This window comes from Mauremys mutica, chromosome 10, assembly GCF_020497125.1.
Source record: "Mauremys mutica isolate MM-2020 ecotype Southern chromosome 10, ASM2049712v1, whole genome shotgun sequence".
Taxonomy (NCBI): domain Eukaryota; kingdom Metazoa; phylum Chordata; order Testudines; family Geoemydidae; genus Mauremys; species Mauremys mutica.
Window position 1 is genome coordinate 64,854,895 of NC_059081.1, and position 16,069 is coordinate 64,870,963.

General features: G+C 41.4%; 1 protein-coding gene across 4 annotated transcripts in view; it reads left to right on the forward strand.

Annotated features, from left to right (window-relative positions):
* LOC123378274 overlaps window positions 1–16,069 on the forward strand; it is a 208,266-nt gene that overhangs the window by 55,181 nt on the left and 137,016 nt on the right. For all 4 annotated transcript variants that reach the window (XM_045031861.1, XM_045031859.1, XM_045031858.1 and 1 more), the window contains exons 2-3: window positions 246–354; window positions 13,696–13,774. In XM_045031861.1, the coding sequence (XP_044887796.1) occupies window positions 281–354; window positions 13,696–13,774 (153 nt within the window). In that variant the 5' untranslated portion in view covers window positions 246–280. The remainder of the gene's footprint in view (window positions 1–245; window positions 355–13,695; window positions 13,775–16,069) is intronic.

Consider the following 16,069-nt stretch of genomic DNA (forward strand, 5'->3'; position numbering starts at 1 on the left):
GACTCATTACAACGTGTGAAGCATATGTTTAATGGTACCTTACTACTAATAGAAATTATTATTCTTGACTGTACATAGATGGGTCACTAAAGCAACAAAGCTGAATGATTCTCTTCCTGGTTAGTATTGCATCCTTGCTCTGAAAAGCAAAGCTTTACTGGGCTTGCTTGAAAGAAGGTTGATCCTAGGTTGCTGATGCTTTTATAGGGTAGGCACTTAACGTACCTCTGTCCATTTTGTAACAGATGTGTGGCATGGCAAAGTACGTCTAGAAATTGGCATGATGCAAAGAAACAGGGACCCGGTGAAGAAGGGAGAGGTCCGGCCTTATGAGTTTCTGGAATTGCTTGTTCTGTAAGTTTTATTTCTTTGCTTATATTATTGAGACTAATCAAATCAGTATTTAGTATTTGTATCGCAATAGGGACTAGAGGCTCCAAATGAGACGCAGGCCCCATTGTGCTAGGCGCTGTACACAGACATAGTAAGAGAGACTCTTTCCATGGTCTTTAACAGTGGCAGGAGTTGGTTTCCCTGAAATAACTGTCGTAAATCCAAGGGAATCAAGGATAATATAAATCAGTAGATTAGTGCACATCAGTAGCCGTGTAATCTCCTGCTATCTACATAACGACAGTAACTTGTCGCTATGCTGCTCAATCAGGATTACCACCAGTTCGGAAAATAAAATGCAGTTTTTTATTACTGCAGTTGATTTTGGCAAGGAAAATATCAGTGGTTGCATCTGTTTATCCTCTTTAGTTTATCTGTTTGCAATCAGGCACCTCCTAAATTATAGATTTTAGTTGCTGAAGGAGAAATCAGACACCTGCTTTGCTGAGGTTGTGGCCTACCAATAATGACAAGAGTTATTTTCCCTGTGTGTGTTTTTGAATGCTGCCTTAGTTTTGGATACCCAACTTGGATACCCAAAGAGCAACATTTTCAGAAAGTGGGGGCCCAGCACTTGCTGAAAATCAGCTCCCTTTAAGCTGATTGGTTGGGCGCCCAAACGCTTGACAACCCTAAATTGTTAGACGTTTTTGAAAATCTCAGTATGAGTCAGCATGCAGAAGCATTGCAAGGTCCCAGCAGAGTTTTCCTATTTCTTTGTACTACCAACTGTACAGCTAGGTACTGTACAAACATACGATGAGGCGCTGGTCCCATACACCAAATACATAGACAAAAGGTGGGAAGGAAAATGTGGTGAAGCAACTTGGCCAAGGCTGCAAAGAGCGATAGTGACAGAGCCAGGAATAGAATTCAAGTTTCCTGACTCTCAGTCTAATGATTTGTCCCATGCTGCCTCTCGTGTATGTGACAGCTCCCTTATTTGTTGAGGCACTTTGAGATGGTATTGCACAACACATCACACATTTAGTCAGGGAATTACCCATTTCTCCCAGACTGGATCATCATTCTGCCTGCACTTCTTTGCAGGCTTGTGCCTCTGACTCTCTGACTTCAGCGCTTACCCGGTGAACTCGAAGGAAGGTGCGGGTCTTATCATTGCACCATCGTACGCGTTGTATTTCTTGCAATATCTCTGGGCTTCTTTTGAGGCAAGATACACATAGTTTGAATGGTGTCCTTGTCAAATAAAACAGCGAAGGTGATATCAGGGGCATCCTAGTGAACTTAGCTAATGAACTGATGAGTGCCATAAGTCAAGTAGTTTGAATAACAATGAAGGAGAGGCACTGTACTTAAAATCTTAGAGAGAGAAATCTCCTGAAAGCTGAATTTTAGCAGAAGTGACAATACAAGATAAGGTAAATTTTGCAGTCGTTCTCAAACAACCTGTTTGGGCAGGGCAAATATTACCTGAGTAGGGCACATTTGCTACACAAGGGTCCTTACTATATACTGAGAGGATTCTGCAGTAGATATGGGGTAATTGACAGGAAAAGACCCCTTACATTTATGTGTAAAGAGATTTTAGAGATAAGCAGTTATATAAAGGGATTATTTCAGCTGCTTGATTTAAGAAGAGTTTTGGGTTTTCTGGTAATGGGATTGTCTTGTTCTCATCTATCCTTCTGTCCCGCAACTCTGTAGTATCTAGACTAGCACCTGAAGGCCCAAAGCATTCACTCAAGACAAGGGGAACACTTAATCATTGCTACCAAGTACTTAGCAGGCTTCACAAAGGGATTAGGTATTTGTAATGGATATCCAGATTTATAGTTGTAAAATTAAAAAAAAAAAATTGGGGGGATAAGAACTCTCATGCTTCAGGGAAAAAGCTAGCCTTTAATTAATGGCGGTCAGAATGAAACTTTCCCTGGGGGCAGCTTATTACATTACTGCCTTCTGCAGGGTTTCTGACTTTGTTCTGAAGCCTTTGGTGCTGGCTGCTGTTGGCTGCTGGACTTGATGGACGTTCGGCCTGATCCATTCATGTTTGCACCCAAGGACCTTGAATTGGTGCCTTTAGGCCACACTAAGGGCTTGTCTACATGGAAAATCTATAGTGGTATCAACTAAGGTGTGACTGTAAACCGATATACACCTCTACCCCGATATAACGCTGTCCTCGGGAGCCAAAAAATCTTACTGCATTATAGGTGAAACCGCATTATATCGAACTTGCTTTGATCCGCCAGAGTGCGCAGCCCCACCCCCCCGGAGCACTGCTTTGCCGTGTTATATCCAAATTTGTGTTATATCGGGTCGCGTTATATCGGGGTAGAGGTGTAGTTGTACCAGTATAGCTACCCACGTGCACACTCTTATTTCAGTCGCTTTCTTTTGGTTTAGTTGAAATTGTTTGGGAAGAGGTTTAATCTAAACCAAAAAAAGGCACTCTTATAAACCCCATCTATACACTCTTATTTCAGTATGCCGGTCTATTGATTTAATTATACCACTATAACTGGCAAAACTTTCCTGTGTAGACAAGCCATAGGGAAACTTGAGAATCCAGTACGCTAACGAGTACTTCCATTAGCAAAGGGCTGGCAAGCATTTTGATTATTAACATGCAAATGAGCATGACTTCTCTGTGCTACAGAGTGTCCTAGATCTTACTAAAGGCCCAGTCCTGTTTCCATTAGTGTGTTCAGTGGGAATACTCATGAAGGCAGAGCAGGCAATGGCCCTAAGTGTTTAGTTTCATGTCTACATTGATGCACATAATTATTTAGAAATGATTACAGCTCTCTAGACATTTCCTGTAGTCCAAGGCAATATTAAACGTATCATCTACTTAATAATGGCTGTACATGCGAAGCTACTACAAATGTGTGCATGATTGAGTACTTTTTATGCATGTAAATCTGAAAATATGTTTACATGAAGGTTGTAAAAATTATGAGCCCATATAAATTATCATCAAGTGTGGCCTTCAAAGCCGAACCTTTTATTAGTGTTGCTTGCACATTTTCTTTATTGGTAACCCTCAGCTTACCCTTTGCCTTATAGTAAAACAATAACTGAAAGAAAGCGAGAGAGAAAAGTTAGTTTACTGGGTGGATATAGTCAAGATCTATTACCCAGAAACATACGTCAGAGAATCAAGCTCTAATGTTAAAAGTTATTAGGGTTCTAATACTAATGGCTCATCAGTGCTGATGGGTTTAAAATGGGATGGCAGGAGACAGCTGGATTTCTGCAAGTAGAGCTCAGAATGTAATCCAGTTGACAGGGTGTTAGGCTATGGGAAAAGGAGACTATTCCCATAAAAAAGTTCATTGGATGAGGGATCGGGAAATGAAGATGCTTTGTAATAGTGGTTGCCTGCCTCAGTGAGGAGATTCTTCAAACACTTTTTTGACGGAACTTAGCTTGAGAAGAGAAAGTGTGAAACGGTTATAACAAAGTGCACTGAATTTGTTTCTCTGATGGTGGGAAGGGTCTTGGCTCCCTGCACAGTCTCCAGGTCCCTGGTATCCCCTTGTCTCCTGTCCTCTGTAGTCCTTAGGAGCCTAGGGAGCATGTGCATGAGGGTTGGCTGGGGAGCATATTCTGTTCTATATGGATTCTTCAACCGTGCAAATCACCATAGTGTTTTGAGTGCCTTCAGTTAGTGCATTAAGTGACGTGATTAGCACCCTCACATGGAGCCTGGGGCAGTGCACAAGGGGGAATATTAGGTATTGCAGAACAAAGGCCTCTGGAGAACAGAGAGAGGAAATAGGGGCAGAAGAGCAGATAGAATTTTGCCACTTCACTGGCCTTGAATAGGATCATCAGGGTTCCCAGCTGAGTTTTAGGAGGCTCATCGGCACCGCATACCAATGCAAAGCCTAAATAAGCTTGGTTAGGGCACTTCCAAGCAAATGGAAAAACTTCTATTGACTGCATTGGGCTTTGGATCTGCCCTAATGAACATCGCTGTTCTCACTCCTCCTCTGTCTAGCCCTCTTTCTGTCTCCATCATTTTCTTTCTCTCCCACCGTGAATTCCTTTTCTATCCTTCTTTAAAAAAACCAAGTCGCTGTAAAATTGTATCCTATTACCTAAAGTCCTTGTTCTGCTACAGGTACACATACATTTAATTATATTGGCTATATCAGGGGTCGGCAACCTTTCAGAAGTGCTGTGCCGAGTCTTCATTTATTCACTCTAATTTAAGGTTTCGCGTGCCAGTAATACATTTTAAGGTTTTTAGAAGGTCTCTTTCTCTAAGTCTATAATATATAACTAAACTATTGTTGTACGTAAAGTAAATAAGGTTTTTTAAAATGTTTAAGAAGCTTCCTTTAAAATTAAATTAAAATGCAGAGCTCCCCCCCAGACCGGTGGCCAGGACCCGGGCGGTGTGAGTGCCACTGAAAATCAGCTCACGTGCCACAGGTTGCCTAACCCTGGGCTATATGAAAATGGCATGAATGTGCATTTTTGGGAAGCATGCTAAAGGCAAATGTGAATTTGTGCATGGTAATTGAATTACTGATCAAGAACTGTATCAATGAAATAATCTTGGTAAATTCTGTGTACTTAAGTAAGTGTAGCCTTGAGACTGCAGTAACTGGAGTAACCCCATTCTTGATTTTTTGTTGTTGTTGAATATGCAAATATCCCTTTTCAGCTGTTTCCATGCCCTTCAGAAATGGGGAACTTTTAATTTAAGCTGCCTTTTTTTTTTGAGTCAACCGCAGAAAATGATCAGACCATTCCCAGCATTATATGAATGTCTGACTTCAGCCTAATAGCTGCATCTCTTTCATCTCAGGCACTGCTGCCGGACTCTGTCAGGGTGGAATGGCCTATGTCTCCACCCAACTCCCCTGCAGCACATGTGAGTGAGAGAGCAGATGGTTCTTTTGCTGTCTCCTCACTCCCTGGATAATAAGCCCCTCCACTGATTTTCCTGGACTATTGACTGCAAGTCCCAGCACATTTAATATCACCCTGCTCCTCGAGGTCATTCTATCACTTCCAAATCATCTGTCATGATCTCCTTTTCCCACTGACAGAGGCTCAGGGTCATTGCTCACGCACAACCTGAGAAGCCTTGGATGGTAACAAACAGCATTTAGCCAGAATGTGTTCCGACACAGTTACTCCTGGCTGTCACCAAGCAGCTGCTCATGACTGAACCCTGGTATGAGTACTTACCTCCTCGCTTCAGCACAGCAGTAAGGATATGTCTGCACTGCAACCACAGGGTAGGGTTGCAGCTTGCGCAGACGTACCTTAGCTACCTTTAACCTAGCCTTCTTGGGTGCAGCAGCAGTGAGGCCGTGGCAGCACGTGCTTCAGCGTGGGCTAGTCCTGCAAGTAATTACCTAGGGTTCCAGGTGGACTTGTACATCCTGTGCTGATGCCTGGTCTGCCAAAGCTTCACTGCTCTGGTACCCAAGCTATAAGATTAAAGCTAGCTCTGGTATGGCTACACATGCTGCAGTCTCACCCTGTAACTGCAGTGTAGACGTACCCTTGGCACCCTCTGGGGGAGGGATAGCTCAGTGGTTTGAGCATTGGCTTGCTTGCTAAACCAAAGGGTTATGAGTTCACTCCTCAAGGGGGCCATTTAGGGGTCTGGGGCAAAAATCTGTCTGGGGATTGGTCTTGCTTTGAGCAGGGGGTAGATGACTTCCTGAGGTTTCTTCCAACCCTGATGTTCTATGATGCTATGGGAGGTGGTTCCATCATATTCCCATGTTTTAATCATTGATTTCAGAAACAGTGTGTATTACTTTCTTTTCCTGCTCAGAGGGTCTGTTGTTCAGATGGTAAATACTCAACCTCTCCAGCATGTAACAGTCTTTTCATGTCAGGAATTGCTGTGGTTGCTACAAAGATACTATAAGATTGCTAATGCAATGGCACGTGAAACCATCTCCCTATGAAGATATGATCCATACATTGACACGGTTTGAGAACCCCTGTTCCAGTTGGGACTAGTTCTCTGTTGCCAGGCACCTTGTGTAGTCCTTGCAGGGCAATCATTGACACCGGTGCAAAGCAGTGCAACTTCAGTTGCATATTGCAAAAGATAAATGGCGATGTGGTAAATCTTGACTTTAGTAAGGTTTTTGTTATTGTCTCATATGATCTTCTTCTCATAAACAAACTAGGGAAATACAACCTGGATGGAGCTACTGTAAGGTGGGTGTATAACTGGTTGGAAAACCATTCCCAGAGAGTAGTTATCAGTGGTTCATAGTCAAGCTGGAAGGGCATATCAAGTGAGGTCCTGGAGATATCAGTTCTGGGCCCGGTTCTGTTCAATATCATCGTCAATGATTTAGATAATGACATATAGAAAGTACACTTATAAAGTTTGCAGACAATACATAGCTGGGAGAGATTGCAAGTGCTTTGGAGGATCAGATTAAAATTCAAAATGATCTGGAGAAATGGTCTGAAGTAAATAGGATGAAATTCAATAAGGACAACTGCAAAGAACTCCACTTGGGATGGAACAATCACTTGCACATATATAAAATGGGAAATGACTGCCTAGAAAGGAATACTGCAGAAAGGATCTGGGGGTCATAGTGGAACACAAGCTAAATATGAGTCAACAGTGTAATACTGTTGCAAAAAAAGCAAACATCATTCTGGGATGTATTTTGTAAATAGGACATGAAAAGTAATTCTTTTGCTTTATTCTGTGCTGATTAGGCCTCAACTGGAGTATTGTGTCCAGTTCGGGGTGCCACATTTCAGAACAGATGTGGACAAATTGGAGAAAGTCCAGAGAAAAGCAACAAAAATGATTAAAGGTCCAGAAAACTTGACCTATGAGGGAAGACTGAAAAAAATTGAGTTTGTTTAGTCTGGAGAAGAGAAGATTGAGAGGGGACATGATAACAGTTTTCAAGTACATAAAAGGTCGTTACAAGGAGGAGGGAGAAAAATTGTTGTTCTTAATGTCTGAGGATAGGACAAGAAGCAATGGGCTTAAATTGCAGCAAGGACAGTTTATGTTGGACATTAGGAAAAACTTCCTAACTGTCAGAGTGATTAAGCACTGGAATAAATTGCCCAAGGAGGTTGTGAAATCTCCATCATTGTGGATTTTTAAGAGCAGGTTAGACAAACACCTGTCAGGGAAAAACACCTGTCAGGGAAGGTCTAGATGATACTGAGTCCTGCCATGAGTGCAGAGGACTGGACTAGGACCTCTCAAGGTCCCTTACAGTCTTACAGTTCTAGGATTCTGTGATCACTGGGTTGTTCTTGCTTCTTTCTGGGCAGTTTTATCAAATTTAGTCTCTGAAAATGTGGCGTTAGCAAGCATAATGCTCTCAAATGGAGGATCCAGCAAAGCGGGTAAGCACACATTTCCTGTCCTGAAAGACCTGATCCAACCCTTAGTCAAGCCCTTGAAATATTGTAATGACCAGAGCTGTCTGTGAAAATGTCTTGTTTGTCCCAAACCCACCATTCATAGCATTATACAAATTGCTGTTCAGAGCAGGGGTTGACACATTTCTTTCGGAGTTAGGCTCCAATGACATGTTCAAATGGTTGCTGTACAACTCCCCATTGCAGTCTAGTGCAGCAGTGAACACAGACCTTAGTATTATGCTCACTTGCTCAATTGACATGGCATGCAGAGCTTGGCTTTATGCAGACAGAGAAATACCATTTGGAGGGGCAATGAGGGCGTGGCTCAGACGCGGCCAGAGTATGGTGGAAATCAGTATGTCTCCACTCAGCTGTAGCAAACAAAAGTGGGCCTCTGGGTGAGAATCTAAATGCTCAGTAAAAGAATCCCTTGGAGACCATAGTCTGTTGGCACGAATTAGAGCAGATCTCCAGTTGCTGGAGTTGGTCAGAAAACCAAGGAGTTGTAGCCAGTTCCTTGTCAAGTCCTCCCCACCACACACTACTACACCCAGCAGAGAAGCTGACCTGGCAACCATGCGTTCTTCACAGCTGTGTGGGTCAGAAACAGGAGGTTACCTTTCACTGGCATTCTTCTGGATCCTGACATTTTCTCTCTCACTACTTTCTTTTTTGAGCAACTAACAGGCATTAATATATTTACACCTGCTGCCTCTGTCTGCATATCTGAACACTTACGGCACAAATGCCTCACTAGCAAAAGGAATTCAGCATTCTTTGATTGTTTTTAGGGATGACGTGTGAAACAAAGGAAAGAAAAGTGTTTGATTTTCGTAAACTTAGACGACCCCGTAAAAGCCAAAATAGCAAAAACTGGTATTGACTAGTAAAGTGAGCAAAAGTGATATAAACACTTCACTTCAGATTGCGGTGTAGCCAGCCAAGACACATTTTTTTTTCTGAGATAAGAAAAGCCAACATTTGACATCACATGCGTAAAAATCACGTTATTTCCTTTCATTGCTGTCAGCATGAAGTGCAGGAACTTACAGTTCATACTGTTTTTTCTCCTTTTCCTTACGTCAAACTACTATTAAAGGCTATTCTTTATAAAAAAATAATCAATCAATAGTTTAATTCACCTGCTTGAGTTTTGTTGTTCATTAAAGAGGGCAGTCAGTTTTTAAGAAATTACGGTAGGAAATGTTGTGGAGAAGCTCAAGCAGTACTTGGCCAGATCCTTTTTTTTTTTTTAATGTGAAATACATCTGATGATATTTTCAAAGTTGCAGCATGGTCAAAACACAGTGTGCAACTAGGGCGGTTATACAGAGTCCAATACTTTCATCACATACAGTAGGGTCATTGTTAAGAAGTTTCAACACCTGCCTGTCCTCGTCAATGAGAATGGACGATATGATAATTGCTCAGAATGTTTAAAGTAGACTGCAGATCAAAACCTCTCAACATACAGATGGTTCAGCTAGACCTCAAAGTGCTAGTGCAGTTGGTATGTATTGAAGGCCATTGGTACCTCAGCACACAACTCCAGGTGTGCACAACAACAACACCTTGCCAAGGGAGGCATGTCTCCTACTTCAAAATGGTGATTCCGGCCTGTTTTGACTGGAGCCTGTTCAGTTCATGACTCAGAGCTGGCTCTGCTCTTAACACCTGGAAGACAGCAGTCAAGAGATGGGGAGGTGGCCTAATGGTTAAGGCACTGGACTGGGATTCAGAAGATCTGGGTTTTCTTCTCTCTCAGAGGTTAGAATCATAGAAATGCAGAGTTTGAAGAGACATCAAGAGATCATAGAGTCCATCCCCTATGCTGAGGCAGGAAAAAGACCTAGACCACCCTTGATGGGTGTTTGTCTAACCTGTTCAATAATCTTTTACGTAGTCAAAGACTGTTATCATGTCCCACCTTCAGTCTGCTTTTATCTAGACTAAACATGACCAATTCTTTCAACCTTTCTTCACAATAGCACTGCAGGGAGACATTAACCACAATAACTCCATGCCTTCTGTCCCCTTTCTACTACATGAAAACAGTTCTCTGTATCCCAGGTTTTAGAAGAGATTTCAAACGGAGGTTCTCTGTGTACTTTGAGTGATAAGAGATGGCATATAGCAGATCCACACATACTTCATTTAATTTGTCAATTTGTTACGCTCTTTAGAAATAGTGGTTCTTTTGCAAGAAGGCAATTTTTATTTCTTCAACAGGGAAATATGTCTCTCTTCAATTATACTCAGATTATGATTACCTTTCAGATTGAGGGATATAATTTTAAAATCAGCTATTTACATATTTTAAAAAGAATCCTCTAAAAATGATATATTAGCATATGCTCCATACAGATCTTCTATCCCTAGAAGCAGTTATATTTGACCTCTTTTCTTGTGTTCCCACAAGTACTCCAGATTATTTAAGCAATTATATAGCCTGATTTTTTTACATTTTCTTTGAGTAAGAAATCCTTCCCTCACAATCTGAATTAACCAACACGTTACTGAATGTGTCAACATTAAACAATGCTGTTTGAGCTTCAAAGTAAGCATTTTTTATATAAAATGTAATAAATAATGTGGGAAAATGGTGATTAACCCTCCCCTCAAAATCAGATGTAGCCAATATACAGATTTCAGTGAATTTTAACTATGTGGGGAGTTTTAAGAGTCTGTGGTCATTTGGGACAGTAAAAAAGGTACTATATTTCTTAAAGGACCCATTTAAAATTTTTATTTTGCTTAAAGCTAAGCATGTACATAAGAACATAGGTAAGTCACAGCCTGTGCCCTTGTCAACACTACAGAAAATGTCTTTTTATATTTTATAATCATAGAAGTGTAGGACTGGAAGGGACCTCAATAAGTTATTTAGTCCTGTCCCCTGCACTCAGGGCAGGACTACGTAATAACTGGAACATCCCTGACAGGGTTTTGTCTAGCCTGTTCTTAAAAACCTCTAGTGATGGAGATTCCACAACCTCCATAGGCAATTTATTCCAGTGCTATGTGTAAATCCTTGTATCTTACAACAGCTACAAGTAATGAATTTAAGAATAGAAGGGAGCAGCTCTGAAAGATGAATGTGGACAAATCTTCCCAGGGCCGTGAGGCATCTCACTACCACCTGCCTTTAGCATGAGGGAGCCTCATCTGTACCTGCTGTGGATCACCTTTCCAACCCCACTGGGCATGTGCAACACAAGCTCTCCCCTTTATGCCTTGCAGGCCCCACTGTCACTCTACAGATCGGCCCACTCCAAACTTCAAGTCCTCCAAGCATCACCATGTAGGGGTCCAGCCCCTGCTCCACTCACAATGTTCATAAATTCACTGCTTGCAAAGAAGCAGCACACCCCAGCTTACCAGTCCCCACCTCAGATCACTGCTCTGGTTAACTCACAGCACTGAGATATGTTTACAGTCAAATCCAGTATAAGTTTAATTAACACAGCATCACCTCCTCATGACCTGCCTAAACTCCAAGATCTTAGGAACATAATTTTCCATATAGATACATAACTCCGTAAATGTTATCTGTGCACACATTTCACAATGATTATGACCACCAGTGGGCTACTGGCTCTCAGTAGAGACCTCACATGCCATATGAACTATTATGCAGATATCCCACCCAGGGGATACCTGTAAAACCCTGTGCATGCCCTGTGTCCTCTGCCAGTTGGTATCAAGAGGTCCCTGGGCCACTAACCGTCAGGGGTGAAATCCTGATTCCACTGAGGTCAGTGGGAGCTGAGCTATTGCCTGCAGTGGCACCAGGATTTCACCCCAAATTTTCAATTCATACAGGGAGAAGGTTTTTGTGTTGGTGTCTGCACATCAGTCAGTGTCCCTCCTGCTCATTATTATATATGTCCATGACAATGTAATACAAATGGAATATTTCCCCCCTCCAAGTCCTTTATTTCCTCATGCAGACTAAGTTACATTTGTTATACATGTATTTTATAACTCTGAAATACTTGCTTCTCCAAAGAATTCACAATCATAATAGAATACTGAAAACCTGTACCATTTTTTGTATCTTGTAGGCACTTTTCAGACAAAACTGATTACTTCTCAGAGCACTGTTATGTGACAGACAGGTGCATACATTTTATTGTCCCCATTTTACAGATTGGAAACTGTGGGCTTCTCTACACTTACATTTAGTTTGTGGCAAGCTGGGTTTAAATCTATGCCTTGCCAGTCTGCCACACATAACAGCTATGTCTGCACTTGGAGCTGGGGTGTGATTCCCAGCTTGAGTAGACATACTTCTGCTAGCTCTCATCAATTTAGTATGCTAAAAATAGTGGTGCAGCAGCGATATGGGCTAGCAGCCCTGAGAATGTACCCCTGGGATCCGGTTTGCACTTGGGGCACTAGCCTGTGTCACAGCTATGCTATTCTTAGCGTGCAATTTCGATGAGAGCTAGCGCAAGTATGTCTAACACATGCTGGGAATCACATTCCCAGCTCCAAGTATAGACATAGCCCAAGTGTCCCTATGGACCTGGCTGACGCGCACTAACAGTTCCTTAGTGCCTTTTGATCTACCCCACATGAAACTAAAATAGATCAAACAGCACTAAAGAACTGTTAGTGTGTGTCAGCAGGGCCACACAGACCCGTAGCATGTGGCAGGCTAGTGCGGATAGATTTACATCCCAGCTTATCGTGAACTAAATGTTTGTGTAGGCAAGCCCGAAGACACAGAGATCATGACTTTTCCAAGGGCACAGAGTGGAATAAGAGTCAGGAGTGACATTGGAACTTAGGAATTTCTGGCTTCTGTGCTCAGATCACTAACTCTTGTCTCTGACTAACCTTATACCTCTGTGCATGTGTGTGTATTTATGTTTTCTTATTGCTTTCTATGCATATTAGGAAAACCTATGAAACAACTGAAATTTAAACTCATATCCAACAAAATACTCTGAGCATCAGTGAGCTCATTGATTTAAATGTGACTATTCACACACTTAAAATTAAGCGCCTGCTTTAATGCTTTGCTGGCTCGGAAACCATGTTAGTGACCTTTTTATATTTACCTACTGATTTTGAAATTAGGGATATCACTCCAAGATTTTTTATTTTTTTTTGGCTATTAGCAACATCGAAAAGTGTGTGTAGGTATTGGGCCCACCTATTCTCCTCTGCTGAAAAAGACCCGTATAAATGTCACCCGGAAAAGGAAAAACAAACCAACCGCTTTATCAACATTTTAAAGAAATATTTAAATATTCAAAGTTTGCTTTGTTTTGTTTTTAGATCAGGTCATTCTGTTTTAAGGCTTCTCCACCAGAAAATGTACTTTTTTTTAGTAAACTAGTCAAATTCAGAAATTCAAGTTGACAATATCCCTTGAAAAGTCTCAGTTACAGAGCTGGTCCATGGAGAATACTCTTGAGGAGAAGTATATGGATGCTAACCCTGCTATGGTGCCTGTTTTGCAGAATGTAGCTAATGAGACAGCTTCAGTTTCTAGCGCCCTTCTGAGTGCTAACTCCATCATTTAAGATAAAAAGTAAGAGGGGTGGGGGGCTGCCTTTCATCTCTCACTCTGGGAGAGGCTAATATCTCCAAGTCAAAGCTGACTTAACTGGCAGCTTTGGTTAAGGGAAACTATCTTAGCAGTTTCAGCTGACTTGTAGATTGATAACTTCTTTCTTGGGACCTTATAATTGTTGCAAAAGCAAATAATCTCCCTTTAAAGAAAAAAGAAGAGGAGGAAAAATAGAAATGGAATGCAACATACTGAGGGGCTATAAGGGAAAATGTCTCAAAAGAAATACATCAGTAAGGGCAGAGTTGTAATGTAGATAGAGGAAAAAGTGCATTGATTTCCTGACCTTAAATTTTACTATAGATCTCAGGTTTAAAAAAAAAAAGCAATCCTTACCCATATCACCAACCATCTTTCCTGGTCTCCAGCTGTGAATCAAAGAGCAAGATCTCAGATAAAGTGAAGAAGATCAGAAATACGGTGGCGACTTTCAGGGAAGATTTTGAGGTAAGCAGAATTAAATCTTTGAGGTAAGAAGAATTAAATCAGAATTAAAATTTTGCGCTGTATTAGTGGCGGCTCGAGAGGCATTGTGCCACTTAAGGGCATGGGGCTCCTGCGAACATAAGACAGGTCCATACTGACTATAACAGGCACCAATAGTATGTGCATTGCAATATCAACTAGAGTCCATAACCGGAATCTGGGCCCTATTGTGCTAGGCACTGTATACACAGTAAGAGACAGTCCTGCCCCCAAAGAGTTTACAGTCAAAGACCTTGATTTAACAATGTGACTAAAGCATGGGCATAACTTCAATCACGTGAGTGTTTCCTTTGGAGTCAATAGGTGTAAGAACATACTTAAAGTTAGTTATGTACCTAAGAATCTGCTGGTTCCAGGCTTGCATAGACAAAAGATGGGGGAGAGAAAGTATTTTTGGAGGGGGAACAGAGGCACAGGGAGATTAAGTGGCTTCTGCAAGGTCAGACAAGGTCCTGAACTGGGATATGAACCGTGATCTCTTGAGCCCCAGGGTTACTACTTTAGCCTCAAGACCTTCTTTTCTACAACTAGAGTCTACATTTCCACTCCTATTAGGCCAATGTAACCCATCACTCTGTAAGCTGTTTTCTGGAGAAAGAATAAATAAGAAAGTTCAGTGATTGTTGAAAATGTTTTATATATGTCAGAGGAGAAACAATGTTGCTGTGGAAGGTGTTAGTAAGTGCTACTGCTACACAAACTCTTCCACATTCTTTTTCTTACTATGCAGTTTTGACTCTTGGGAAGACATGCTGTGCTGGTGTAGAGACAACTTTTGGAGAGACTGATTTGTACAAAAGTGCTGAGCATCTGTCCTGAGAAAAAAAAAGCCCCATTCTAAAGTGTCTTGGGTTCGGCAACCAAGAATGGAGGCTCCCAAAATCGTTAGTCTCTGTTGAAAATTGAGGCCTATGTTTTTGGCCTGCTGCACAGATAGATCTGAGTTAGGCTATGTCTACACTACAGCTTATGTCGGCATAACTTATGCTCAGAGGTGTGAATAAACCACCCCCTGAGTGACATGAGTTACACAGACTTAAGCGCCAGTGTAGACAGCACTATGTTGGCGGGAGAACTTCTTCCGCTAACATAGCTACCGCTGCTTGCTGAGGTGGTTTTATTATGCCAACGGGAGAGCTCTGTCTCTTCAGCATAGAGCGTCTTCACCCGATGCAGTGCTGTATGTGTAGACATGCCCTTACCCTGGATTTCAGAGGGGCTGGAACCAATTTTCTGGCTTAAGCTCATTTGTAATTTAAACATTGTTCAGTAATTGTTGGCAAATATAATGTAAGTCTCTTATATGTTATTCTGCAGAATAATAAGGTAAGATGACAGGTCAGAAATCAGTTCATCTCCATTCTCCGTTTTATGGCTATGCGACTTAATACAACTTCCCACTAACTATATGATATCACCATCATCTAGTTGTCAGAGTGGTTTAAATCTGACACATGCAGAAATGTTATTAAAAAACCTGACATTTCCAAAGAGACAGCATAAATATAATAGCCATAAGCATTTCATTTCTAAATGCAGCCTTCAAAAATACACTTACCAAATACCATTACTCTATAAAACTATAAACTACAGCAAAGCACAAAATTCATATATCTGTCCTAGTAATGAAAAGAAAAAAAGAAGAGAAAAGAATCCAGCTAGATGCAACGACCCACCGAGAAGTAAATTATAAGTAATGTTTGTGTTTTTTTAATGATGATAATGATAGTAATAATAAGAAATCCTTTTCACAGTGGCTTGCAGACACATTATATAAACTAACCAGAGTCTTGAAATGTATCTCATGTTTGAGTGTTTATGTAGGCATGCAGCTATTGTGTTTTTTCACATCTTCACTAAGGTTACATGGCCAGAGATGATCATTTTGTTAATGTATATTGCTGCTATTTCTAACATTTCTTGTCTGTTTAATAAAATGATCTGACAACCCATTAGCTCTGCAAAGCCACCTTGGAATGTACCAGCTCATCGATGACAGCAGAGCAAAAAGTAAACATATATTGCTCCTGCCATTGAAGCCATTGCTGCCAGCAAACCAAAAGAACACAAAATAGATTTCCCTGCATTTGCAAAGGGGGGTGATTGCACTTCTGTTAGCTGTAATAATGAGTCACACCGCATGGAGACATCTTACACCGCTTGCATAAATTGAATCAAATCAGGTGAAGGAGTCAGCTGAAGAAGTGAGAACCATCACTATTAGTGAACTGGGAAATTTGGGCTGAAGCAGGCATC